This window comes from Equus asinus, chromosome 20 (assembly GCF_041296235.1).
Source record: "Equus asinus isolate D_3611 breed Donkey chromosome 20, EquAss-T2T_v2, whole genome shotgun sequence".
NCBI lineage: Eukaryota > Metazoa > Chordata > Mammalia > Perissodactyla > Equidae > Equus > Equus asinus.
This window is the reverse complement of record NC_091809.1, coordinates 101379173-101394999: the sequence shown is the minus strand read 5'-3', so window position 1 is coordinate 101394999 and position 15827 is coordinate 101379173. Positions and strand designations below refer to the sequence as shown.

At 37.3% G+C, this 15827-nt stretch overlaps 1 protein-coding gene across 1 annotated transcript in view; it reads right to left on the bottom strand.

The window, feature by feature from the left end:
* Positions 1–15827, bottom strand: part of LOC106837535 (L-lactate dehydrogenase C chain) — a 38003-nt gene extending 22176 nt beyond the window's left edge. Inside the window, exons 1-3 of the mRNA XM_014851146.3 lie at positions 15678–15827; positions 11564–11681; positions 4519–4692 (exon numbers count right to left, since the gene is read on the bottom strand). Coding sequence (XP_014706632.1) covers positions 4519–4692; positions 11564–11681; positions 15678–15803 — 418 coding nt within the window. The 5' untranslated portion in view covers positions 15804–15827. The remainder of the gene's footprint in view (positions 1–4518; positions 4693–11563; positions 11682–15677) is intronic.

Genomic DNA, 15827 nt, shown 5'->3' with positions numbered 1-15827 from the left:
AAACTTGATGTGGTACTTAAAAAAAAAAAAAGAAAGAAAAGAAAAGACTAACAAAACTAATAGCTGTTTTTTTGAAATGATAAACAAAATTGACAAATCTTTGACTAGACTGAGAAAAAAGAGAGAAGACTCAAGTAAATGAAATCAGAAATGAAAGAGGAGACCTTACAACTGATACCAAACAAATACAAAGGGTCTTAAGAGACTACCATGAACAGGAGGATATATGCCAACAAATTGGATAACCTAGAAGAAATGAATAAATTCCTAGAAACATAAACCTACTAAGAGTAAATCCTGAAGAAACAGAATATATGAACAGATCAATAGCAAGTAATGAGATTGACTCAATAATCGAAAGTCTCCCAACAAAGAAAAACCCAGGACCAGATATTTCCCTGGTGATCGCTACCAAACATTTAAAGAAGAACTAATGCCAATGCTTCTCAAACTCTTTCAGAAACTTGAAAAGTAGGGAACACTTCAAAACTCATTTTACAAAGCTAGCATTACTCTCATACTAAAGCCAGATAATGATGCAACAGAAAAAATACAGGTCAATTTCCCTGATGAACATAGATGCAAAAACTCTCAACAAAATATTAGCAAACCAAATTCAAAGCCACATTAAAAGGATCATACACCATGATCAAGTGGGATGCAAGGACAGTTTCACGCATGCAAATAGATCAATGTGACACATCACATTAATAGAATGAAAGATAAAAATTACATGATCATCTCAATAGAGGCAGAAAAAGCAATTGCCAAAATTCAACATCTTTTCATGATAAAAACTCTCAATAAAGTGGCTAGAGAATGAATGTACCTCAACATAACAAAAACCGTATATGACAAGCCCACAGCCAACATCATACTCAAAGGTAAAAACATAAAAGGTTTTCCTCTAAGATCAGGAACAAGACAAGGGTGCCCATCCTGACCACTCCTATTCAACATGGTACTGGAAGTCCTAGCCAGAGCAATTAGCCAGGAAAAATAATTAGAAGGTACCTAAATTGGAAAGGAAGAAGTACACCTGTTTCTATTTGCAGATGATATGCTCTTATTTATAGAAGATCCTAAAGACTACCCCCGCCCAAGAAACCGTTGGAACTGATCAATGAATTCTGTAAAATCGCAGGATACAAAATCAATATACAGACATCAGTTGAGTTTCTATACACTAACAACAAAATATCTTAAAAACAAAGAAAACAATCCCATTCACAAAAGTATCAAAAGCAATAAAATACTTAGGAATAAATTTAACCAAGGAGATAAAAGATCTGTGCACTAAAAACGATAAGCCTTTGATGGAAGAAATTGAAGAAGACATAAATAAATGGAAAGATATCCCATGTTCATGGGTTGGAAGAATTAATAGGATTTGATGCAATCCCTATCAAAATTCCAATGGCATTCTTCACAGCAACAGAAAAAATAGTCCTTGGGGCCGGCCCCGTGGCAGAGTGGTTAAGTTCGCATGCTCTGCTTCCACGGCCCAGGGTTTTGCCAGTTTGGATCCTGGGCGTGGACATGGCACAGCTCATCAGGCCACGTTGAGGCGGCGTCCCACATGCCACAACTAAAAGCACCTACAACTAAAATACACAACTATTTACTCAGGCGCTTTGGGGAGAAAAAGGAAAAATAAAATCTTTAAAAAAAAAAAAAAGGAAAAAACAGACCTAAAATTCATATGGAACCACAAAAGATCCTAAATAGCCAAAGCAACCCTGAGAAAGAAGAATGAAGCTGGAGGCATCACACTTCCTGATTTCTAACTATATTAGAAAGCTATAGTAATCAAAACAGTATAGTACTGGCATAAAAACAGACAATGAAACAGAACTGAGAGCCAAGAAATCAACTCTTGCATAAACGGTCAATTAATATTTGACAAGAGAGCCAAGAATACTCAATGGGGAAAGGATAGTCTCTTCAATAAGTGATGTTGGGAAAACTGGATACTCACATTAAGAAGAATGAAATTGGACTCCTCTCTTACACCACTCATAAAAATTAACTCGAAATGAATTAAAGCCTTATACATACGACCTGAAATCATAAAATTCCTAGAAGAAAGCAGGGAAAAATCTCCTTGACATTGCTCAATGATTTTTCAGATATGACACAAAAGCACAAGAAATAAAAGAAAAAATAAGCGGGACTATATCAAACTAAAAAGCTTCTACATGGCAAAAGAAACAGTCAATAAAATGAAAATGCAACCTATGGAATGGGAGGAAATATTTGCAAATCCTATAGCTAATAAGGGGTAACATCCAAAATATCTAAGGAACTCAAACAAAATAGCAAAAAAACCACATACAATTTGATTAAAAAATGGGCAGAGGCATCGAGTGATGATTGGATAAAGAAGATACGGTATGTATATACAATAGAATACTACCCAGCCATAAAAGAGGATAAAATCATCCCATTCACAACAACATGGATGGACCTTGAGGGTATTATGTTAAGTGAAATGAGCCAGAGACAAAGACAATCTCTATATGACTCCAATCATATGTGGAAGTTAAACACGTGGACAAAGAGAACAGATTAGTGGTTACCAGGGGAAAGAGGGGTGGAGGGTGGGCACAAAGGGTGAAGTTGTGCACCTACAACACGACTGACAAATAATGTACAACTGAAATTTCACAAGGTTGTAAACTATCATAACCTCAATAAAAATAAAATAGAAAAAAAAACGGGCAGAGGAACTGAACAGACATTTTTCCAAAGATAACATACAAATGGTCAACAGGTAAATGAAAAGATGCTCAACATCACTAATCATCAGGGAAATTAAAACCACAATGCAAATTAAAACCACAATGAAATATCACCTCACACCTATTAGAATAACTATCATTAAGAGGACGTGTTTGCGAGGACGTGGGAAAAAGAGAACCCTTGTGCACTGTCAGGGAGAATGTAAATTGGTACAGCTACTATAGAAAACAGCAGGGAAGTTCCTCAAAAAATTAAAAATAGAACTACCATATGGTCCAGCAATCCCACTTCTGGGTATATATCCAAAGGAAATGAAATCAGGATCTCAAAGAGATTATCTGCATTCCCATGTTCATTGCAGCATTATTCACATTAGCCAAGATACGTAAAGAACCTAAGTGTCCGTCTATGGATGAATGGATAAAGTAGATGAGGTATAGACATATACAATGGAATAGTCAGCCACCAGAAAGAAGGAAATCCTGCCATTTGTGACAACATGGATGGATCTTGAAGGTGTGGATAGTGATAACAAAGTGGAGTGACTATGTCAGGGCTTCTAAAATGGAGCTGGGAGGCCGATAAGGAAATGAGGCTCCAGCCAGTCCCCATGGTCTACCGGTTAAAGCGTGGCACTCTCACTGCTTCGGGTGGCCTAGGTTCGTTTCTGGTCGCGGAACCATACCACCTGTCTGTCAGCGGCTCACATAGAAGAACTGGAAGGACTTACAACTAGGATATACAACCATGTACTTTGGGGAGAAAAGCAAAAGAGGAAGACTGTCAACAGATGTTAGCTCAGGGTGAATCCTTCCCTGAAAAAAAAAAAAGGAAATGGGGCTTCTGCACACACCACGTCTCTACCCAGGTGAAACGTAACTTTTGAACTGTGCTTCACTGCTGTCATCTTGACCTTCTTTCAAGAAATATGCTTACTCCCAGAAACAAGAACTTTTTGTCTTAGAGACGGCCTTAGTAAACAGTCACGTGTAGCCAAGAAGCAAGAGTTGTTGCCACTACCAATCACAAATCCTGCAAAACCACCTGTGTAATTTCTCTCTTTTTGCCTTTATAAACCCTTGCCTTCTTGGTCTTCCTTGGAGTACATTTTGGGTTTCTGCCTGAATCTGTGTCTCCTAAATTGCAATTCTAATTGCCCAAATAAACATCTCCTCTTTAAATTGTAGTGATTTTTCCTCAGTCGACAAAGGCACTATGCTAAGTGAAAGAAGTCTGACAGAGAAAGACAAATACCGTCTGATGTCACCTACATGTGGAATCTAAAAGAGGCGAACTCATAGAAACAGAGAGTAGAATGTGACCGCCAGGGGCTGGAGGAAATGGGGAGATGTGGTTCAAAGGATGCAAACTTCCAGATAGAAGATGAGTAAGTTCTGGGTGACTATAGCTAACAGCATGGTGACTATAGTTAACGATACTGTATTACATACTTGAAAGTTGCTTAGAGAGTAAATCTTACATGTTCTCATCACAAAAAGGAAATGGTAATTATGTGAGGGGATGGAGGTAACTAAGCCTACTGTGGTAATAATTTTGAATACATAAGTGTATCAAATCCTCATGTCGTACACCTTAAACTTACACATTAGATGTCAATTGTATCTCAATAAGTCTAGAAATAACTCATTGTATTTTATACTTTAAATGGGTGAAGTTTACTGAATAAATGTTACCTCAATGAAGTGTGTGTTTTTTTTAAAGGAATGGTATGGAAAGATCATTCTTATGCAGTTAAAGGGGGGAGAAAAGACTCACCTGGATTTGAAACAATAAGCATCTTACAGTCAGGACTATGATGGACTATGGCAGGAATGATTGATTTCATGATATTTACATTACGTTGGACCAAGGAGAGGCGACTTTCTCCTTCCTGCTGCCGTGCACCTGCTGTGACAATAACTAATTTGGAGTTTGCAGATACGCTGCAATCTAAAAAGGAAACAAAAGACAATATTTGGATCAAGATTTCCATAGTCACTGTGCCTTAATTCTGTGAAAGTCTATTGTCTGACCCCGATATTAAAGTACTCCCCTACCTTCATCTCCAGTGTTTGCAGATGAGCAGACTTTCCATGCAGTAATGTTATTTTGCATAACCTGACTCACTCTCACTTACCAATTTTCACACAGCTTTTTTTTTCTTTTAATAATAACAGAACCTACCATCCCTTTTAGCCCACATTCTCATTTGTTATTAAGGCCTGAGGCAATGCAAGTCAGTTCTCTGTCTTCTTACAAAGACCATATGAATCAGAAGCTTAGAACTCGGAGGGTTCATGTGTCTGTCTCAGGATCCTAAGAGTGAGAATGTATTTACTGTACTTCCAATTATTATAAGGGACTGGATGTGAGATCACAGACAAGTTCTTGATCTCACAAGAAAACAAACTACCTTCTAAATCTGATGACCAGTTGTGAAATTGTTTCACCTATTAAATCCAATGACAATATAATAACTTTGCTCACTATCCCGTGCTGGACTTCTTTTAAAGCATTGTATACCTGTTATTTGCCACATGGATGTCAAAAATTAAATTAGCTAAAATATCCTTTATGTCCCATCTCTATTTTTTTAAACTTATTTTTATGCTCTTTTGAAAAGAAAGTTCGTTTAACGATATTATTTCATCTCCATTTATGGTCCTTTTCATATCTTTCTAATCCAATTTATAAACCATAAACAGTTTTACGTTTTTCCTGTCCCAGTAAAGATTTTAATTAGAAAGACAAATTTAGAAAGATGGCATTTCTTAGGCTGACATGTTTCACATTAATCTAAGAGATCATCTCTCCTTCGTATCAAGTAGAAGACCTATAGAGGACGTTCTCTTCTCTCTCTGCATACGCAGTCTACCTCGTTCTTGCTAAAGACCTTGTTTGACATTCACCTTCCATAAAGTCTTATCTAACCACAGAAATCCAAAGTAATCTATCTCTCTCTGTGTCTCTCTTTCCCCATCTCTTCTTTCCCTCTTTCCTCTCTCCCTTGAATTTTAAAGGACAAACAGGCAAAAAGCATTGCAGCTTGTCCAAAGTCATCTCTCCGTAGTTCAGATTATTTGAACTATTACGTCCAACAAATTCAATTAAAGTATATATGAAAGCAAAATACCAAATGTTTTCACAATCTGCCTCCAAATTATCATACTACCTTTGAGTCTTATTTTTATGTCAGATTTTCCAGGTGCCCTGATTCTGTTAATGGCATCATCTCCTTACCTGTTACTTATTTTCCTTTCTCAATATAATTCAGTCCTCCAAGAGACAGCAAACCATGATGGTCTGGGGCAAAAGCTCTGAGGTCTAACTGCCTATATCCTTACTCTGTCACCTCCTGGCTGTGTGACCCTGGAGAAGTATTTGGCCTGCTACTCTGACCTTCAGTTCCTCATCTGCAAGACTGAGCTAACAATAGTTTTTCTTTTATATGGTCTTAAGATGATTCAGTGAGTTAACATACAAGAGTACTCAGAACAAGGCCTAGCATACATTAAATGTTCAATAAATGTTAGCTACTATGATTGTTATATTATTAAAGGACTTCTTCAAATACCAATTCCTCTGCTAGGCATCCCCTAATTACATCATTCACAAATACACTCTCTTACTTCACTGAATTTTTATAGCACTTACTGCCTATAATTCTCAAACAGTCCTTATATATTGTGCCTTATGTTATCTTCCCATGGTTGTGTTGTACTTATACCCCTAACTTGATCATGAGATCCATAATAACAGGTTCTGATCTCATATTCCTCCCTTTTTTCCACAAACATCTTAGCACCTTCTATGTTGCAGGCACTTGGGCTCTGTGTTAATTATTGTACATATGAGAATCAAAACCATCTGTGGATAATCAATGACGTTCTATTACTCTTCCTCATTAGGGCTCACTAAATGTATTTTCAAAATGCTCTATTATGAAATATATCATACATGTAGAAGAGTGTATAAGAAACAAAAAATGTTCAATTTTTTAAATATTAAAGTTAACTCCATAAAAATCACACAAATTAATAGAACATCACCAATATATTGGAAGTCCTTGTGTGCCCCTAATAGGTTGCATCAACATCTTTCACGCACAGCGATTACCAACCATTCTTCTAAGTGGTAAAAATCACAACCTTACCTTAAAGAAAAGAAAGTTTTACCACCCATGCATATCTGTTTTTAAATCATATGGTATACATTACTTTCACTAAACATTATGGATCTGATAGTCACCCATGTTAACGTGTGACCCTGTAGTTCATTCCCTCTCGTTGCTGTGTAACACTACACTGCATCATTTATACAATTTAGGATTGGCGTTCATTGAATGGTTTCCAGTTTGGAGCTATTACAAGTTACACCACTATACATTCCTGTACATGTTATCCCAGTGCACACGTGCACAAGTTTCTCTTGAGAATATACCTAGAAGTGTGATTTCTAGGTTGTAGGACATGTTCATGTGTCAACTTCACCAGGTAATGACAAACTTTTTAAAAAAGCAGTTTTACTATAATACCTTCTTGCATGACATATAGGAAGGTATTTAATTCACGTCATGCATGAGAGCACCTACTGTTCCACATCCTGACAAACACTTCATATTATCACACTTTGGCCAATCTAATGGGTGTGTAGTGGTACGCTGATATGCTTTTTATTTTCCTTTCCTTGGTTACTAATGAGATTGTCTTTTCATATATTTATAGGCAATTTAAGTTTCTTCTTTTGTGAAATGTTCATCTTTTCTCATTTTTCCATTGGGCTTTTTTTTAAGTTTGGCACCTGAGCTAACAACTGTTGCCAATCTTCTTTTTTTTTCTTTCTGCTTTTTCTACCCAAAGCCACCCAGTACACAGTTGTATATTCTAGTTGTGGGTCCTTCTAGTTGTGCTATGTTGAATGCCGTCTCAGCATGGCCTGACGAGGGGTGCCATGTCCCCACCCAGGATCCAAACCGGCGAAACCCTGGGCCACTGAAGCGGAACGTGCGAACTTAACCACTCGGCCATGGGGCCGGCTCCTCCCTGCTTTTGACATACAGAAATACAATGGATTTTTTATTAATAACTTTGTGTCTGGCATTCATGGTAAACTCTTAGTTAGTTCTATACATTGTCCCTCTTCTTTTTTTTGTTTTTTTAAAGATTGGCACCTGAGCTAACATCTGTTGCCAATCTTTTTTCTTCTTCTTCTTCTTCTTCCCCTCAAAGCCCCCCAGTATGCAGTTGTCTGTTCTAGTTGTGAGTGTTTCTGGTTGTGCTATGTGGGACGCCGCCTCAGCATGGCCTGATGAGCGGTGCCATGTCCACACCCAGGATCCGAACCAGTGAAACCCTGGGGCACCGAAGGGGAGCACGCAAACTTAACCACTCAGCCACAGGGCCAGCCCCAGCCGTCTTCTTATTTTTCTTTTTTATCTTGTTTTTAACTCACTGGGCATGTTTTTCTAATTTTACTTCTTCTTCTTTACTAATTTAGAGCTGACAGCTGTTTCTCTTCTTGTAAAGGCTGTCACAGAAGTTCCAACAAGCATGTCTACCTTCTCCGAGTCCAACGTTAATCATCACCTTTCCCTCTTCCCTAAAGACTGGGGGAACTTACAAGACTACTTCACTCACCTCTACCACCTCTCACCCCCAGATTTACATGCTGTATTTAAAAAATTTTTTAATCCCCTAAGCCACATTATAGTTTTGTACACCTGATGTTTATGTAGATTTGTCCACATTTTTACCATTTTCTGTGCTCATTTTTTTCTTGCATCTCAGACCTTGTATCTGCGATCACTTTTCTTTTGCCATAAGGAAATGCATTTGCATTTCCATTGGTGAGGTTCTGACAGCAACTATCTCAGCCTTTGTCTGAAAATGTCTTTATTTCATCCTTATTCTTGAAAGACATTTTTGCTGGGTAGAGATTCTAGATTGACACTTTCTCTCTCAGCACATTGAAGATATCGTTCCATTGTCTGCCAGTTTCACTGCTGCTATGAAATCAGTCTGTCACCCCCTTCCTTTTCGGTAGGTAATTTGTCTTCTGACAATTTTTTCTTCTCTTTTCCTTTCGTGTTCTCTAATTTCACAAGAATGTGTCTAGGTGGGGAGTTTGTATTTATTCTTCTTGAGGTAATTCGGCTTGAATCTGTGGGCTGATGCTTTTATGATCTGTTTCAAAGATGCTCAGTCATAGTCTCTTCAGATGTTTCATCTGTCCCAGTCACTGGACAGAGTGTACATTAGATGAACACTACACTTTATCACTCTATCCTCCATGATGCGTAGGCTGTCATATTTTCCACTTCTAGTTGTCTTCTGGGTAGTTGCCTTAGATTCACCACTTCTCTCTTCAAATGCATTGGGTCTATTATTGAATCCACTGAGTTTTTACTTCACTCTATTTCATCTTTATGTTATATTTGATTGTTTTTTACAATCTGGGTTTTTTTTTTTACAGTTTCCGGTCTCATACTGATATTTTCAAGTTTGTCCTTTATTTCTTCAAAAAGAACAATCATAGTTAATTTATAATTTGTGTTTGATAAGTTCAATATCTGAAATCTATGGTGGCCTTTTCTGTTATCTCTGCTGATTCTTGCTCATGTATTTTCTGGTAGATTTAATTATTCCTACCGTGAAATGTTCATTTTCCTTGGAATTTTATTTGTGGAAGTTCTTTAAGGCTTGAAATAAAGTTTCCTCCAGAAACTATTTTAAGTCTTAAGTCTGCTTAAGATTTTTTGGAATTCAAATAAGAGCCAGATTGAGGCTCCAAATCCTTAGCAGTCATTTCTCCCCTTTACTAAAGCAACTGAGACACTCAATTTTACTTGCAGTCGTCCAAAGCAGGGAGAAGGAAATTATTTATAGGTCATCCTTACATTAAGGAATTGGCAAACTAAGGCTGGCAGGCAAAATCTGGTCCACTACCTGCTTTGTAAATAAAGTCTCGCTGGAACACAGCCACACCAACTCTCTCACACACTATTGACGGCTGCTTCCGTACCACGACAGCAGAGCCGAGTAGTTTTGAAAGAGACGGTACAGCCCACAAAGCCTAAAATATTTACTATCTGACCCTTTACAGAAAAAGCTTACTGACCCCTGGGGTAGTCCATTGGGGTCTTAGGTTTATGGGGTTATCTCCTAAGCAACTCCCCAAATTAGGCTCTGTCTTCAGTCTCCTAAGTCCTGTGAGGCAGTGAAAACCAAACTTCAAGTTCACTAGGTTTGGCTAATGCTAGCTAGTGAAAACTAGCTACAACGCTCTGCTTAACTCTCTAGTTTCCTGCCTTCACTCAGTGCCTGTTCTGAAAATGTCTTACTTTGTTAAGAGCGTGTCAAATCTTTAAGGAGTGATAGTGTGTACTTTCATATTCTAAGCAGGAGTTTTGTTATTTAAAGCAAACAGATTGATCCAGGAATTTATCCTGCCATTTTACTAGAAATTGAAGGCTGATTTTTCCTTTTTTTTTTATAAGAAGGCTGCATTCTTTTTTTTCTTTTTTTTTGCTGGGAAATTTTTGCTCTGAGCTAACATCTATTGCCAGTGTCTCTCTTTTTTTTTTTCTTCTCCTCAAAGCCCCAGTACATAGTTGTATATTCTAGTTGTAGGTCCTTCTGGTTGTGCTGTATGGGATGCTGCCTCAGCATGGCTTGATGAGTGGTCCTGTGTCTGTGCCCAGGATCTGAACGGCTGAACCCTGGGCCGTGGGACGGGGCTGGCCCCTGAATTGGTAATGTTTTATTTCTTTGTTGGGTGTTGACTTATGTTTGTTACATTTAAACTTTATTTATATGTCAAATATTTCATAATTCACTTTTTTAAATAATTGTTTCTGTGAAAATTAAGGTGAATGCCTTGGAAAGACAAACCAAAAGCCAGTTATTTACAAATTGTCCTTTTGAGACAAAATGAAAAAACATAAAAGACAACCATAGAAATTTAGTAGAGTTTTGTGATCACATTGCTGCATGAGTATCTTTAAACTGATTACAGTACTTTAAAGAAATTGAAATAATCACTATTGGTGTGCTTTAAAAAAAGATACCGCAAAACTCCAATCAGCTGAGCCATACTCAAAGGCCTTGCCCTACAATCAGAAAATCAGTAAATAAACTTCTAAGTACATTTACATGTTTAAGGTCAATATAAAATGTTTATGATGGCTCTTTCCATCAGGCATTTTTAAATTAAGTAACCACCTTCAGTTCCAATCATGTCAGGCAAGAGGGCTTCTGTTGAATCACATTACCAAAGAGTGCACTATACACTTCGGTGTATGATAACATAATTATTTTTTCTAATTCTCTGAGGCTTCTTAGTTTGTCAACACATCGTGCTAATGCTAATGGGGCCAAGCTCTCCATCTCCTGTTCTATGGCCTCACACTTGAAACTGGGTCCTCTACAAACACAAAAAGAAAACCAGGTTAAAGAGTACAGGTAAATATATCAACAATATTACAAAAACTATTCAAGACTGCATATCCTTGGGAAAATATATGACAGAATGACAAGTTTAAAAAGCATTTATATAATGTCAGTTACATAAAAAAATAAATGAATAGAAAAAGAAATACACAAAACCACTAAGAGAAAAGATTTAAAATTTTCTTTATACTTTTTTATATTTACCAAATTTTCTCCAATTAGAATGAAATGTTCTTTAAAAAATTAACCTTTTAAACTACATGTTCTAATGACGGTGGTGCTATTTTTAATTTTACATTTAAGAACATCTGTTTGGTAAAATTCATTACTTTTTTTAGAAGCTCTGAAAATAACTTTATAAAACTAAAATTCACCTTTTCCAGAGATAATCTTTGGAGTATTGAAGAACAGACTGCCGTGCTGAAGATCCATCATCTCTCCCTTCAGCTTGTCCACCGCAACATCAACAAGGGCAAGTTCATCAGCCAAATCCTAAAACACATGAAAGTTCTGAATAAAATGTTCTAAAAAATATTATTTCGGTTTCAGGAGAATGAGAAAAATTTTTGTGTGGCTCATTTATAATCAAAGGAGAGTTACATTTTTAATAGAAAAAATGATATAAAAATAGTAGTTTTTGATGCGCCTGGAGTGACCAGAAGTCAAGGTAAACAACAGTGTGTAGCAAAAATTATTATTGCTTTGCCTTCACATGATTGCTAAATTTTTTAGAATTGGGTTTTTTCCACTTCAGATAAGAGTTTAAAACCAATAAAAAGTTACGAAATTCTTTCAAAGGATTTTACTATATTTAACCCTTATGCCTAATTTTGAATTGGCTGAAGTTGTGTTTAGTATGCATCCTTATGGCCAAAACAGAAAGGGAGTCACCTGCAGAAACCCATTCCATATGGTTCAGTACAGTACAATTAACACTGGTTCTCCATCCTAGGGGTAGATGGGCATATAACCAGACCCAACCAATTTGTTCCATCCTTCCTTCTGGCCACAGCAATTAGTTCACAAATGGGCATATGGCTCAGGCATAAGAAATGAGCACAATATCTGTGAGGTTTGAAAATGGAAGATGGGAAATTGTCTTATTTTTATTTGGAATCATAAGCTCTAAGAATGACATAAGACTCTAAGAGCAAACTGTATAGCCACCTTTACCACCACATAGAAAGACTCTGCCTGAGAATTAAGCCAATAGAGGAAATATAAACCAAGATATGCAGAGACTGTGTCTTGACATGTCTGAATTCCAGAATCTGGTAGTATCTGAAGCTAGCTTTACCCTTAGGTTTTCCAGTTACATGAACAATGTACAGTCTCTTTTTTGCATACTCTAATTTGAATTGGTTTTTCATCACATGCAACAGAATATAGAACTACATAGAAGGAGTGCATTCCCTCAGATTCCAGTGGCCAGATTCCAAGGGTGAGCAGTAAGGGAAAATGATCAAAGCCCCTACTTACTACTGATTTTTCTCAAACCAGGCACCATCAGGCCTTTCTGGAAGACTTTATATTCCAAAATTTACTAAATTCTATGTTATATATCAGGAACAGGAGGAGGATAAGGAGTTCCATGCAGAAGGATCACATATCACTTCTCAGCTGTTAAGAAAACCAGCTCACGTTTACCAATCCGCTTTTACATCAGTCTGTGTACCTGTCTGGCTCTGGACAGGAAAAGAGAAACAACTCTAAGCATTTCAACAGACGGCATTTAATATAGTGACTGGTTAGACAGACGTTGGAAGGCTGAAAGAGCAAAAAGGGAACATTTGAGGTAACCCAGAGATAGTAACCGCAGCTTGAAGTTACTACTCCTAAGCCTAAGGGAACAAAGAGAGAGACTAAAGGAGGTGCTTCGTGGAGCTAAGCTCAGACCTCTGGAGGAGGCAAAACCTGGCTGCTGCCGATACCACTGAAGGGGCAAGATGAGGCCAATGCTGGGAGTTCCAAAAGAAACTGGAGACCCAGAAGGAATAAGAGGGTTCTTGCCTCAGTGTCCAACATGTATACTTTCAACTAATCCTACTGCTTTCAATAAGATGCCTATTCTCTACTGTCCTTGATGCCTTGAGTGCAAAGCCTGTTCGATTCAATTTCTCCGAAGAGTAACATCCTTCCCCTTACCTGCTGGAACGTGAGAGGTGGTTGCCTGGTTGATTAAGGTGCAGAAGAGAATCTGGTGGTTTTCCTTCTCATCATATAAACTTTCAATCAATCCTCCTGTTTTTAGCCCTATCCCTCACCTCCATCTTTTAAGGCAACTGGTACTTCCAATGCCTGAGCCTTTCTGGGATTCTAGAATTTAACTGGCTTTTCTTCTTCTTGTCATCTCCCTCTGCAGGTTTCCAAAAATTGTCTAAATAATATAGTAAAGCTTTTAAGAGCACAGGACCAGAATGCCACAGTTTGAATTCTGGTCCCCTTACCTAGTAGCCATTTAACCATGGGCAAGTTATTTAACATCTGTGCTTTGGTATTCTCATTTATAAATGGAGATGATAACAGTACCTACCTCCTAAGGTTGTTATAAAGATTACATAATACCCTTAAAACATTTAGAGAGGTAAAAGACTTGTATACTGAAAACTACAAAATGTTGAAACAAATTAAAGACACAAATAAATGGAAAGGCATCCCATGTTCATGGATTGGAAGACTTAATATTGCTAAGATGTCAACACTACACAAAGCCATCTATGGATTTAATGCAACCCCTATCAAAATCCCAAAGGCATTTAAAGAGAAATAGAAAAGTTCATTCTAAAATCCACATGGAATCTCAAGGGACTCCAAATAGCCAAAACAATCTTGAAAAAGAACAAAGTTGGGGGTCTCACGCCTCCTGATTCCAAAACTTATTCTAAAGCTACAGTGATCAAAATAGCATGGTACTGGCTTAAAGACGGATGTATAGACCAATGGAATAGAATAGAGAGAGTTCAGAAATACACTCTCACATATACAGTCAAATGATTTTTGACAACGGTGCCAAGACCATTCAATGAGGAAAAAGACAAGTCTTTTCAACAAATGGTGCTGGGATAACTGGATATTTACACACAAAAGAATGAAGTTGGACCATTTACTTTACACTATATATAAAGTTAACTCAAAATGGATCAAAGAACTAAATGTAAGATCTAAACTATAAAATTATTTGAAGAAACTATAAAATTATTAGAAGAAACTATAAAATTATTAGAGGAAAAGATTCATGACATTGAATTTGGCAATAATTTTTGGATAGCACAACAAAAGCACAGGTCACAAAAGTAAAAACAAATAAACTGAACTACATTAAAATCAAAAATTTCAGTGCATCAGAGGACACAATCAACAGAGTGAAAAGGAAATCCATGGAATGGGATAAAATATTTGAAAATCATACATCTGATAAGTGGTTAATATCTAGAATATAAAAAGAACTACAATTCAGTAACAACAAATAACCCAATTTAAAAATAGGCAAGATGGGGCCAGCCCTGTGGCCGAGTAGTTAACCTCTCATTCTCCGCTTCAGCGGCCCAGGGTTTCACTGGTTCAGATCCTGGGTGTGGACACAGCACTGCTCATCAGGCCAAGCTGAAGTGGAGTCACACATGCCATAACTAGAAGGACCGACAACTAAAAATATACAATTATGTACTGGGTGGCTTTGGAAAAAGGAAAAATAAAATCTTTAAAAAACAAATAAATAAATAAAAATAGGCAAGGGATTTGGGGCCAGCCCAGTGGTGCAGCAGTTAATTCACATGCTCTGCTTTGGTGGCCCAGGGTTCACTGGCCCAGATTCCAGGCAGGGACCTACACACCACTAATCAAGCCATGCTGTGGTTGGTTCCCACATATAAAATAGAGGAAGATGGGCACAGATGTTAGCTCGGGGCCAATCTTCCTCAGCAAAAAGAGGGAGGATTGGCAGAGGATGTTAGCTCAAGGATAATCTTCATAAATAAATAAATTAATTAAATAAAAGTAGCCGAGGGATTTGAATAGACATTTCTCCAAAGAAGATATACAAATGACCAACAAGCACAGGAAAAGATGCTCTGGAAATGGGAAAATAAAAGGACTTCCATTGTTATTTTACCAAATTTGGTCCTTTTTGTTTTACAATCAGCATATAATGCTTATACAATTTTTTTACATTTTAAGTATAAGCCATTGGGAAATATGATTTTCACCCACGACTCTTTGAGGAGGACAAGGTAACAAATTGTTTCAACAGGAAATATTATAATACTAACAAAATAATGCAATCAACGTGTCCTATGAATAAACTTAGTCTAGCAATGTCTGACGCATGCTAAACTCCAAATAAATATTTCTTAAATTATGTCAAAATCAAACGAGAGGACATATATTTTGCTGTCAAGGGATTAGCCCTGCAACCCTGAACTCAGCAACATCTACAAGACCTAAAGGTGCTTACGTGATTTTCAGCCACAGGACAGGCTGATCACTTACCTTCAGTAAGATACAAATAGCACAAGCCATGCCTACAGCACCAGTCCCAATAATGGTGATCTTACTCTGGGAGACTTTGTCTTCCTCAATCAGATTCTCAATAAGCTGCTCCTTGATAGTCGACATTTTGAGAGCCTGAGAGGGATAATG